An 11781-nucleotide genomic window follows, 5' to 3' on the forward strand; every position below is an offset into this window, starting at 1 on the left:
GGATAAAAAAATCACCTATACCAAATATACCATTTGCATATTTATGTGTTTTAGACCCAAATTGTGGACTTTGTTTGTTAGTTTTCCAATAATCAGAGATCGATACTGGTTTATTTCTGAAGAAGATATCTGTGACCCACATATGATGAGTTCTGTCTAATCTGTAACGCTGGAACGCAGCTCATACCTTTTTTTTTTCCATATTTATGTGTTTGAACAGTGAACATTTGTTATTAGCAATAACCGCACTAAATCAGTCGATCACTTTTGAATGCTAATGATTGATGACTGATCTGTGGCTGCAGGAGTGTGTGGGAGCATCATGTGGAGGAAGGCTTCTGCAGCGGCCCTGCTGGCGTTAGCTGTTGGATATTTCTACCATGGCGGCCCGGACCTGCCAGAGCAGATTCTGCAGTATATCAGCCTGCCAAACTTTCAGTCATCGTCTCAGAGCCAGGACAGCCTGGAGCAGGTGATCTCCGCTGCCTGGGAGACGCTGATCGCTCTGCCGACCCGGCAGTGGAGCAAAGTGGCTGTAGGGTGAGTTGAACTGTTAGCTTCTTTCTGTCGCCTGGCGTTGATATTCATTACTGCGTCTGTGCTTCTGGACTGGACCTACTCTGCAGGTGGCATGTTGAGAGGCTGTAGTCAGCTCTGCTGGTGAGAAGGAATGTGTGGTCATGAGTCAGTCACAGCTCAGATGGCCTGGTGCAAGACGGTGGTGCACCAGTGAGTTAAATATCCGTCTGTACCTGGCCTATAGCCAACACACTGGATCAGCTTTAGAAAGGTCGAAGGAGAAACACACACTGAGTCTATAGGTGGCTCTGTAAGGTATCATGACCAACAAGCTAACGTGTGGTTTTATATGATAAACGCTCCCCCAAGATGTCAGTCAAAAATATTTTTAGGTTTATTTATATTTAAAGGAAAAGAGATTTATATTTTTATACATTATTTATATGTTTCTGACACATTGTGACACCAAGAGATAACTCAAAGAATGAATGGACGCAGGAGAAGAACTGATATTGTCTCACAGGCAGACTGACACCAGACCAGCTGGATTCTAGGCCTTTTAACAGCTGCCTGTATCTCTCTATTTAGTCAGGTCAGATGACCAGCAGACCTTTATAAAAAAGTATATGAGGATTTTAGTTCAAGCAGAATATAATGATCATTATAGTAAATAACCTGCACTCAGTGTTTCTCTGCTCTGTGTCTCCTCTCGTGTTCAGGGTGAATGCCTGCGTCGATGTGGTGGTCTCAGGAGTGGGACTGCTGCAGGCTCTGGCCGTGGATCCTGGCACCGGCCTGGATCACGAAGTGTTGCACTCCAAAGAGGACTTGAAGGAAGCCTTCATCCATTACATGGGGCGTGGAGCAGCTGCAGAGCGCTTCTTCAGCGACAAGGAGGTCTTTCAGAGGATTGCACGTGCAGCAGCAGAGTACCCCGGAGCGAAGGCAAGGATACCCTCCTCCCCAAACCTGCTCAGAGGACGAGTTATTGTTTTAAATGATCTTCCTCCTGGTAAACTTTACTTTTGTCTTCATTCAGCTGTATGTGGGAGGGAATGCTGCCCTCATTGGTCAGAAGCTCGCCACCTATCCTGAACTGATGGTACAGCAGCATCTTCATACTTCTGTCGTAAACTCATATACTAAATGAATGAGCCCCATTTAAATAAACATAGAAGATTCAGTCAAATCTATTTCAGGTTGTTGAGTAATGTTGAGTGATGTTTTGGGTGCTTCACTTTGCAGAAATCCATAGAAACTTGGACTAGAGAAATAATAAACATGGGAAAACATATTTTTACACTTACACACATCAGAAAGATGCATTTTTATAATGTGTTTTAAAAAGTTTTTATACATAATATTCTGTTATTTAAAAGTAACTGGATATCTTATAAAGCACAGTTCTTGTCACAAATCCAGAGTTATACAGTTAACTATTGTTATTCTACTAAATGTCCAGCTGCAGAGCAGCATTTGACCAGATTGTACCAGATTGTTCAGGATGAAGTGCGAATGGTTGACTGCTAATATTTTTATACCACAGGTTTTGTTATGTGGACCAGTTGGGCCTAAACTTCATGAGTTACTGGATGAGCAGATAGTTGTTCCCCCGGACTCTCTACAGGAGACGGATGAGTTTCACCTCATCCTGGAGTACAAAGCAGGTAAAGAGAAGAAGGAGCTGCAGCTGGACTAAACAAGATTCCTGCAGTCTGTTCAGATGTGTAATCCAGCAGTTGTGTTTGGTCCTCTGTCTGTCTCTGTCTCCAGGTGAACAGTGGGGTTCAACTCAGGCACCTCAAGCCAACCGCTTCATCTTCTCTCACGATGTGTCCAACGGGGAGATGAGCTCACTGGAGACGTTCGTGGCCAGTCTGGAGGAGTTTCAGCCTGACCTGGTCGTCCTGTCGGGGCTCCACATGATGGAGGGTCAGGGCAGAGAGATGTGGGAGGAGCGACTGAAAGAGGTCAGTTGCTGAAATATGTCCTTTGTAGTTTCTGCACCCATTTGTTTTAATCCACAAAGCTGGTGTTTCTGTGTGTTTGGGCCCATTTACTGCAAATTGCATATACTTCTTTCTGCTCTCCAGTCACAATGTATTCGACTTTACTCACTTCATCGCAGCAAACCGACACTTTTATTGAAGATTGGAGTACCCATCTTTTCATAGTTTATGTGAGTGAGAAATGGAAAATGGTTTGCAGTAATGTACGTTATGCACTTCATAGCAAAACATGCAAAAACTCTGGTGTGGTCCTTTAAACTGTGCCTACTTTTAGCTGATTCTTCAATCCACAACAGTTTAAAGAACTTTAGACGACTTGATTGCAAACATTATGTCCAATAAAATGTTGCATGACTTGAAAGATTCCAGGTATAAAGCGAAAACAGAACATGTTTTATCATTATTCACAGTATGTTGCCCAGGAGTAAGGAAGGCCTGTTTTTGGCCACATGGCGATGACTCGGATTATACGTACCTTTAGCTTATGTAACATCATGTCCTTGCTTCCTCTTGGCAGGCTGTGTCGGCCATATCTGACATCCGTAAAGATATTCCCATCCACCTGGAGCTGGCGAGCATGACCGACAAAGACTACATGAACAGCATCATGCAGGAGGTATAATGTTCTGTCTAAGAGAGTCTTTCATGTAGTGAACTTCACAAAGTCCTTTACAGAGAAAAGATGAGTGTGTTCAAAATCCACAAATCCCTGAAGGGTTCTGTATATTTAATTAAAGTTTTTTTCCCCTGTTTCCTGTTAGCAGGTTATGCCCATTGTCAGCTCCATTGGGCTGAACGAGCAGGAGCTGCTCTTCCTCTCTCAGGCTGGTGAGGGGCCTCATGCAGACTTGGCTGCCTGGAAAGGCATTCCAGACGTGGCCCGGGTCAGCGACATCCTCCTCTGGATCCTGGAGCAGCACGGCCGCAGCGACCCGTCGTCAGAAGCGGACCTGACTCGCATTCACTTCCACACACTGGCCTACCACATCCTGGCCACGGTGGATGGATACTGGGGGAACCAGGCGGCGGCGGTGATGGCTGGAGCACGAGTGGCCAGCAGTCAGGCCTGTGGCCTCCAGTCTGTTGACGTGAGCAAAGTGGAGCTCAAAGCCCCCCTAGAGTTTCACAGCTCACACACTGAGCCACGAGAGAAGCTGTCCCTGAACCCAGCAGAGCCCGCTACTGTGTGGCGCAGAGGAAACGTCACCTTCCACCTGACGCCGGTGCTGGTCTGCAAACAGCCGCTTCGGACAGTGGGACTCGGAGATGCCATCTCAGCAGAGGGACTAGTTTACTCCGAGTTAAAGACCCAGCAGCCCTTCTGAGGTTCGCTTGAATCTGACACTCCATTTGCCTGGAAAACGTTGATATGAAGCGCTGAAAAGACTCAGTGAAGATTGACCCACAGCTGTGGTTGTTGGGTTGGAGTCACGTTTCTAAACTTGATCAGACCTGCGTGTCCTGAATCAGGTTCTGTGTCTTCCTTCCCGAAGCTCCGCTGAGTTTAAGAATGTGATCGATGGTTTGAAAATCCTGCCTGACGACTCCTCCAGCCTGCTCCGGTCTCCTCTGTCCTCCCTCCTCTAACCTTTCAGCAGACACAGAAACTGAGGCAGAGCTTTACAGACGTGGATCTGACCGGGCTGTGAGGCGGCCTGACTCTATGCACTGGGCGCAGCTCAAAGCCATCTTCACAAACTCCAAAGAGTTTAGTTCACCAGGCTCATCTAATTTACTTTGACCTGCCTATCTTCAGTATGCTGTGCCTTGAGAAAATAAAAGAATTTCAAAGTTATTATTAAACACTTTATTCATATTTCAGAGCCAAACAAACATAAGATTAAGCATCACATCAGTTACCCTTCTGAGCTAGATACACACACACACACACACACACACACACACACACACACACACACACACACACACACACACACACACAAACAACTGTGCTTGACTGGAAACTGATGAGCGTCTCACTATATTGTAGAATCTAAGTGGTATTCTTGATGTTCTGTGTTTCTTCACGTCAAATAGTCACTAAATCACTTGAAAGCTCATTGTCCCATGAGTGTCTTGACGTCTTTGCGTGTGATAACTGTTCTCTAGATATACTTGACATGTCTGTTATTTGTCCTGAGAGGACAAAAATACTAGAGAGAGCGACTACGTTTGTGTTTTCTCCGTTTTTGGCCTAAACACTCCTAAACGCCTAAACATGATGCAGCGTCTGTATACCTTTTTGATCAAATAATTAGATGTCACGCTTATTAATGCAAAGTTAAATGTGGTTTTGAAGGCTCAGTTTACAATCAGACGTCAGCGTTAAACTGAAGGTTCAGTTGGCAATTACAGGTAAAATACAAATTCAAAATGAGGTGTCGGTCATGTGTTATCAGGGTTACTGTACTTTTGTTTACTGTTTGTTTACTCTTGTCTGTACACCTTTTCAGTTCCCTCACTTATAAAATGTGATTATGTAACCTGGTTAGCTGGAAGTCTGGCCAGTAACAAACCACAAGAAAAGCTTCCTGATTCAAATTCTAGCATAAAGGTACATTATGCTTTTTCATGGGTTCCTTGTCTGTTGTTGTTGTTTATTCTGAGCTTACTTGGGAACGCCTGCATCATGTTAGATGTACAGTATGTAACTGAGGTAACTGTCAGTATGTATGTATTTGTATACCTCACATGGCCACTGAAGGCATGCAATAATGGAGTCTTAATGCAAACGTACAACAAAGAGATGTATGGCATTTTGTCTAGCAGAATTAATTCTTTGCACTAGTATGAAGTGGCAGATGTGCCTGCAAAGGTGAATGTAACCTTAACTCCGAACCCCCCTTTATTTTTAGCAAGTACAATCTATTCAACTTTACTCATTTCACAGTTTGTGTCTCATGTTTTTAACATTTGTAACTGTCAACAAGTTTCATTTACTTGTAGTTTGTCATTAAAATATGTATGGAGAGTCCTACCTGGCCTGACTGTGGTGCTGCAGATTATTGTACATATTTGTCAATGTTGAAAGAACTTCAAATAATTGTCAATCGATTTATTAATCAGCAAAAATGTCAAGAAAAAACATTCTCTGTTTTTCTCTGTTTTAAATGATTTAAAGTGAATAAGTTTGAGTTTTAGATGCAAAACAAGACATTTGAAGATGTCTCTGAGAAACAGTAATGGATACTTTACTATTTTCTGACAATTTATTGACTAAACAATTGATTAAGGTGGGAATTAAAGATAATCAATTGATTGGTACTAAACATTACTATTAGTTGCAACCCAACTTAAAGTAGTATGTGCTTCTTGGATAGAAACTCTACATTTAAAAGATGTTCAAAGTGTTCAGCAAAAACAGCTCAGTGGATCAGAAGTATAGTTTGCTACCAATATTTATTGGGCTGTTAAAAGGTTTATTCATATTGTGTTGGCTGGAGATGATAAAGATAAGTGTGTTTCTCTACTTTTATACAGAACATAGCCGGTGTATTATCCTAGGCTGGATTACCAACTTGGCACAGCGAGCGGCTGCCCCACCGCACTGTGTTCAACAGTATATATATATATATATATATATATATAATATCTATCAGTAAATTACAGTTTCTACTGAAACTGAAATGACAAGATCTTTTAACTGAGCCTCGCATTAATCGTGAGGAGGATCGTCACACAAAAGCAGTTTGCGAGTTCTGCGCACACAGATGACAAATGGTGACAGCGCCACGTTTCACAAATGATGCACAGAGAGGTGGTGGTGGTGATGGTGCAGGGTGTCAGTCGGGCCCTCAGTTTCTTTTTTGTTTGTTTTTTTGCTTGGAAGAGATCTCATGACTCCTCATGCTGTAGAATTTGTGGTTAAAATACTAATTTAAAATAGTAATTCATACATTTCCAGAGTAGTGAAAGCACGTAAACGTATATAAAATATCTATTTTAATCTTTTGAGCTGTCAGTCTTCTGTGATTACACAGTGACATGATAGGAACACATGAGCTCTGCTGAGCTTCGTCGGACCTCGGACAAAACCGTGTTACGCGTCTGCATCTGATTGGCTAAAGTGCTCCGGCACGTGAACCAATCAGAGTCCTGTGCGTCTGCGCGCTGCGGTCGAAGCCCGGCCCCCGCGTCGTGGAGGCAGCGCAGCCTGGAGCCTGGAGCGGCCGCCGCGGCAGTCTCCACCCCGGATACCGCTCTCCTACCCGCGGCTCATATAAAGGTAGCACGACTAACAGGCCGTCCCCGGGCTGCTCACTCTTCTTGTTGATGGTTAGACTCTGCGAGAGAAGGATGAAGTTCCTTGTAGCTGTTACGGTCATCGTGGGGTCTCTGATATTCCTCGCTTTCCCAAATGGCTCCTCCGCTGACGAGAAGAAGAAGGGCCCCAAAGTAACTGCGAAGGTAGGTGGTTGCTCGCTAGCTAGCATGCTAGGGGATCATGTAGAACAATCAAAGCTCCTCTTTAATGCTAACTGCTAGCTGCAGATTGTAAAGCCACGTCACACGCAATCCAGCCCCTAGCGGTTCGTCCCCAGCTAAAAGCCGGGATCGGTGGGCTTGTTAGCTGGGAAGCTAACGGTAGCTAGCTGACGGCTACTGCGGGTTATTGTGGCTCACGTCAGTCTGTGTGCGTGCAGTAATTGAGGATATTTACAATCGTATTGATCGGTGCATGTAGCCGGGTTAGCCGCTGACCAGGGCAGCTAACTGAGTGAAATGGCCTTTGCTCAGTGCAGCTAGCATAGCTGTCGTAGCCAGTACTTCGGCCTTCACGTCAATTGTCGGCAGTTTTATATCTATCAATCACCAACTGCCCCACATCCCTTTAAGGCTTAAGCTACTGAGTTAGTCCTCGTTTAGCTGAGCCGCCTGGCTGCAGCTCAGGGAGGCCCGTCAGATGTTGTTATGTCTGGGGGGGCAGCAGGTTTGTCCACGTCTACAGTCACAAGGAGGCTTTGAAGTGGTCAGCCGCTGACCCCTGGGCCCTCAGTCTCAACTGATCCTCAGTGCAAAACTCCAGAATACTCTTCTTCACTTGCAACAGATTTACAAGCCCAAACCAAAGCTCTTTTATAAATGTCCTTTTTTTCTGGCAAAAGAGCAGAGCATAGAAAATACAAATATAATTTGAAAGTCATATTATAACTGGACTAAATCCTGAATAAACTTAAAGAATGAATCTCTTTCGTGGCTGCAGACTCCAACAAAGGAAGACAAGTGAATGAAACTGCATGGAGCATCTAACCTTTACATTAAGACTGTGATGAGCAGCACTATATATTTGCCTACCCATCGAAAGATTCTGAGCCTGTAAAATGATGTCAGCTCATCCATTTTGATTTAATATATCAGTAAAAATAAAGGTGGAAACTTTTATTTTTGCCTCATCATGGGAGATACTGAAGTGTAAAATAACTTCTTTTTATAGGTGTTCTTTGACATTAGGATTGGAGATGAAGATGTTGGAAGAGTCGTCATCGGGGTGTTTGGGAAAACTGTTCCCAAAACAGTCGACAACTTCGTCGCTCTGGCGACAGGAGAGGTGAGAACGTCACGGCTCACAATGTGTTTGTTTAAACTAGTAATTACAGATTCAAGACTGACTGCAGATTAAATGGGAAATGATCATTGTTGAAGTAGACGTAAACGAAACGGACACACATCCTTTGTTTTCACTCATAGAAAAGGTATCGGAGTTCAGTGAGTACTGTAGGTGACGCGTCGTGGAGACACACTTTGAATAAGTCGTTTGACTCATTCACGTGGTCTGAAATGTAAAATACTGGCAGCTGATATCCCTCAGACTTTTCAAGCGTTGCTTACGATGTTTGTTCTAATTAAACAGAAAGGATTCGGTTACAAGGGCAGCAAATTCCACAGAGTCATCAAGGAGTTCATGATCCAGGGTGGAGACTTCACCAGAGGAGACGGCACTGGAGGTAAGATGGCCACTGATACCTGCAGAATGGTATTTATGTCAGGACACAGATTTGTCCCTGCAAGAACCAACTTGCACATGACTGGGGGGGTTGTTTCACACGTGGACTCTTCAGCAGTTTATCTGTGCACAGTGTCATCTTCTTCACGTCTCTGTTTTATACTTTTATGACTTGAAGATGCGTTGTATTGTTTTAACAATGTGTGGCCCAAAGACAGAATCTTTTTAATAAGCACAGAAAGTATTCTTAAACTTTGTGCCAAGAACTTTTTCACAAGTGTCACTTTGCCATTTTGTGACGATACTGTTTGAGAACATTTGACATTTGGCAGATGTTCATTCAGAATGACTCTGTGCTGTTCAGGATTCATGAATAACGAAATGTCATCAGATAACGTAAAGATAAACATTTGGCAGCAATCAAGTCATCCAAGTGAGATGGAAAGGTCACCACAGGGAGGGAATGTAACGTCAACTAATTATCTTGTATAGATTCAGATGATGCAAACAAGGTATTTTTTCTTTTAAATGAAGGCAAGAGCATCTATGGAGACCGTTTCCCCGACGAGAACTTCAAGCTGAAGCACTACGGCGCCGGCTGGCTCAGCATGGCTAACGCAGGCAAAGACACCAACGGCTCTCAGTTCTTCATCACCACCGTTGAGACTCCGTGGCTGAACGGCAAACACGTCGTCTTTGGAAAAGTCCTGGAGGGGCTGGTGAGTGTCGGGGCCCCGCAGTCATCACACACTTGGGTCACTGTCTCGGTCGCAGACAGCTGCATGTGGCTGAACAACCAAATCTGACGCGTGCCATCGCCGGCTATCCAAACTCTGATCTGTTTAGTTTTTCTCCAGCTGAGACGAACCTACAGTTTCTGTTAAAATGCCAAAAATAGCGGGTGAATTTCAGACTAAAGGCCAGTTTCCTGCTCTGAGCCCTCGGGGGCACCAGGAGCAGAGATCAAACATAAAGCAGCTTTACTGCTTTAATTAACGTTTTGCCATTTTTCTAAATGCAAATGCATGAAATGATCACCTACGTCAGTAACAGATTGTGTGAAATGACTCAGAATTGCATCGACATGAGTAGAAATGGTTGCGTCATCTAGATTGTAAATGTTAATCTGCGCAGATTCAGTCCTGAACATCTCATGACTTCACGGTTGTTTCTGTCCAAAACATTTCAAAGGCGCTTCGCTTCAGCTGCTCTGTCGATGTCCGTTTCCAGTTTGTGCTCTTCAGCTTTGATTTAACATTTTGAATCATGAATATAAACCTCATCTAAATGGAAACACTGAAGTTGAGTACTGTGCAGAAAAGTACAATTTTGAGGTACTTGTATTTAAGTATTTCCATTTTATACAACGTTTTACTCCATTACATTTATCTAACAGTTACTGGTTATTTTACAGATTAAGATTTTACGTAAAAAGCTGGTGACTAGTTTATAATGACATATAACTCATTGTTAAAGATTAAAATACTCAACAGTACAAAATGTTACAATAACAGGACGCTTGTACGTCACTGTGGCAGGAACAATAATCCAACATTATTATGTGTAATAATAATCTAACACTGTTAGGGGGGGGGGGGCATTCTGCATAATGAGTACTTTCACTTTTGGTCTTTAAGTATATTTTGATGCTAATACTTTTGTACTTTTAAATGCATGACTTCTAATGGAGTACTGTTACATTGTGGTACTGCTACTTTTATGTAAGTAAAGGATCTGAATACTGATGTTGACAAAGATGATGTGGATACTTCAGCCGACCATTACAGGCTAATCAAAATGATACCGTCATAAATACATTTTGTTATAAATTTCGATGGGCCGTTTTGATATCCTCCTCTTCTTCTAATCTTCCAGGATGTCGTGAAGAAGATCGAAGCTACAAAGACAGACAGCCGCGACAAGCCCCTTAAAGACGTCACCATCCACGACTGTGGAAAAATCGAGGTGGAGAAGCCATTCGCTGTGGCCAAGGAGTAGAGCGCTGCTGGGGGAGAACGGGGCAAACAGGACTGGGGGGTTTTGGAGAGGGGAGGGGGTGTCGGGGGGGGTCGTGCAGGCCACCTTGTTTTTATCACTAACAGCCCTGTGGTCCTGGGGAAGGGGCTTTGGGTCATTCGGTGTCCGTGGCTGCCGTCTTAAAGCACCTGAAGAGCATCGAGCAATCATGGCGACACTCTGGGTCCATCTACCAACGAGCATTCCAAGGTGCACTTAACTGTTCGTTGCTGGTTTTGTAAAAAAATGAAATCTGAAATAAAGGTTTCAAGTTTTGTTAAATTACTGAGTGACTTTCATTCCACCAGTATCACCAGTATCACCAGTATCACCAGTATCACCAGTATCACCAGTATCACCAGCGAATTCAAGCTGTGGAGCTTTATGTGTAATTTGTTGTGGCTGGACGAGACGAGGAGGTTTAGTTTAGTGAGACCCTCACTGGTACATCGTGTTTACACCCTCACGTAAGTCTCCTTGTGGACACTAGGGGCGCAATTTACTTTGCTATTAGTTCTATCTGATCACCAGTGGAAACGTACTACAAGTGTAAGTTTTTAAATCTTTTCTTTCCTTCTGAAATTTAAATGCCATCTTTAAGAAACTACACGTTAAAACTCCCCACATGCCATAATTTGCGTTTCATACAACAATAATTCTCATTATGAATCATGCAAACACTCAGCGGGGGTGTTTAAAGGGTCAGTTCACACACCATGTTATTAGAGTCTAATCAGTACTGGAGTTTAGGGGTCGATACAGATATCAATATTTCAGAGTTAAAAATCATTTTAACGACATCAGCCAATATAAACATTTTTTTATCCTTAAATGTAGTTATAAAAAATCAAGACATTTTACAGTTGTCCAGTGGACAAACTGTACTGGAGACAGTCAGTGGACAGATATACGATATATCTACGGCAAGATGATAAAGGCCCCTTTAGCCTTCTGGGTAAGTAGGTAAATATGTGTTTTGTAATTCAGGAGATGTGACTCTGACCCTCTGACCCTGTTTCACCTGCTGGACCCCCTTCTGACCCTCAGGGTTCAAGTCTTGTGAAACAGTTCTACAACTTTATGTACTGTATGTGAGGCAGGTAGTCCAGCGTTGATGACTGAATGTACCAGCACATCATGTAACTGACACACGTTTAAAGTAAAGTAGCAATGTGCAGTTTTCTACTTGTACTTTACTTGAGTATTTCCATTTTATGCCTCTTCTACTTCTGTTCTACTGAAATATTGTACTTTTTACTCCACTGCATTTATTTTAAAGCTTTAGTTACTTTG

General features: G+C 43.2%; 2 protein-coding genes across 2 annotated transcripts; both read left to right on the top strand.

Annotated features, from left to right (window-relative positions):
- The first annotated feature begins 322 nt into the window (after positions 1-322).
- adpgk (ADP-dependent glucokinase) lies at positions 323-3853 on the top strand. Its single transcript, XM_070907957.1, has 7 exons — positions 323-540; positions 1239-1464; positions 1559-1621; positions 2066-2186; positions 2293-2489; positions 3046-3144; positions 3290-3853. The coding sequence occupies exons 1-7, from the start codon at positions 323-325 to the stop codon at positions 3851-3853; spliced, it is 1488 nt and encodes a 495-aa protein (XP_070764058.1).
- A 2826-nt stretch (positions 3854-6679) lies between these two features.
- ppib (peptidylprolyl isomerase B (cyclophilin B)) lies at positions 6680-10770 on the top strand. The gene is made up of 5 exons (XM_070906922.1): positions 6680-6935; positions 7963-8076; positions 8380-8473; positions 9007-9191; positions 10348-10770. The coding sequence occupies exons 1-5, from the start codon at positions 6801-6803 to the stop codon at positions 10468-10470; spliced, it is 651 nt and encodes a 216-aa protein (XP_070763023.1). The 5' UTR covers positions 6680-6800; the 3' UTR covers positions 10471-10770.
- The last annotated feature ends 1011 nt before the right edge of the window (positions 10771-11781 follow it).

Source organism: Enoplosus armatus, chromosome 6 (genome assembly GCF_043641665.1).
Source record: "Enoplosus armatus isolate fEnoArm2 chromosome 6, fEnoArm2.hap1, whole genome shotgun sequence".
Taxonomy (NCBI): domain Eukaryota; kingdom Metazoa; phylum Chordata; class Actinopteri; order Centrarchiformes; family Enoplosidae; genus Enoplosus; species Enoplosus armatus.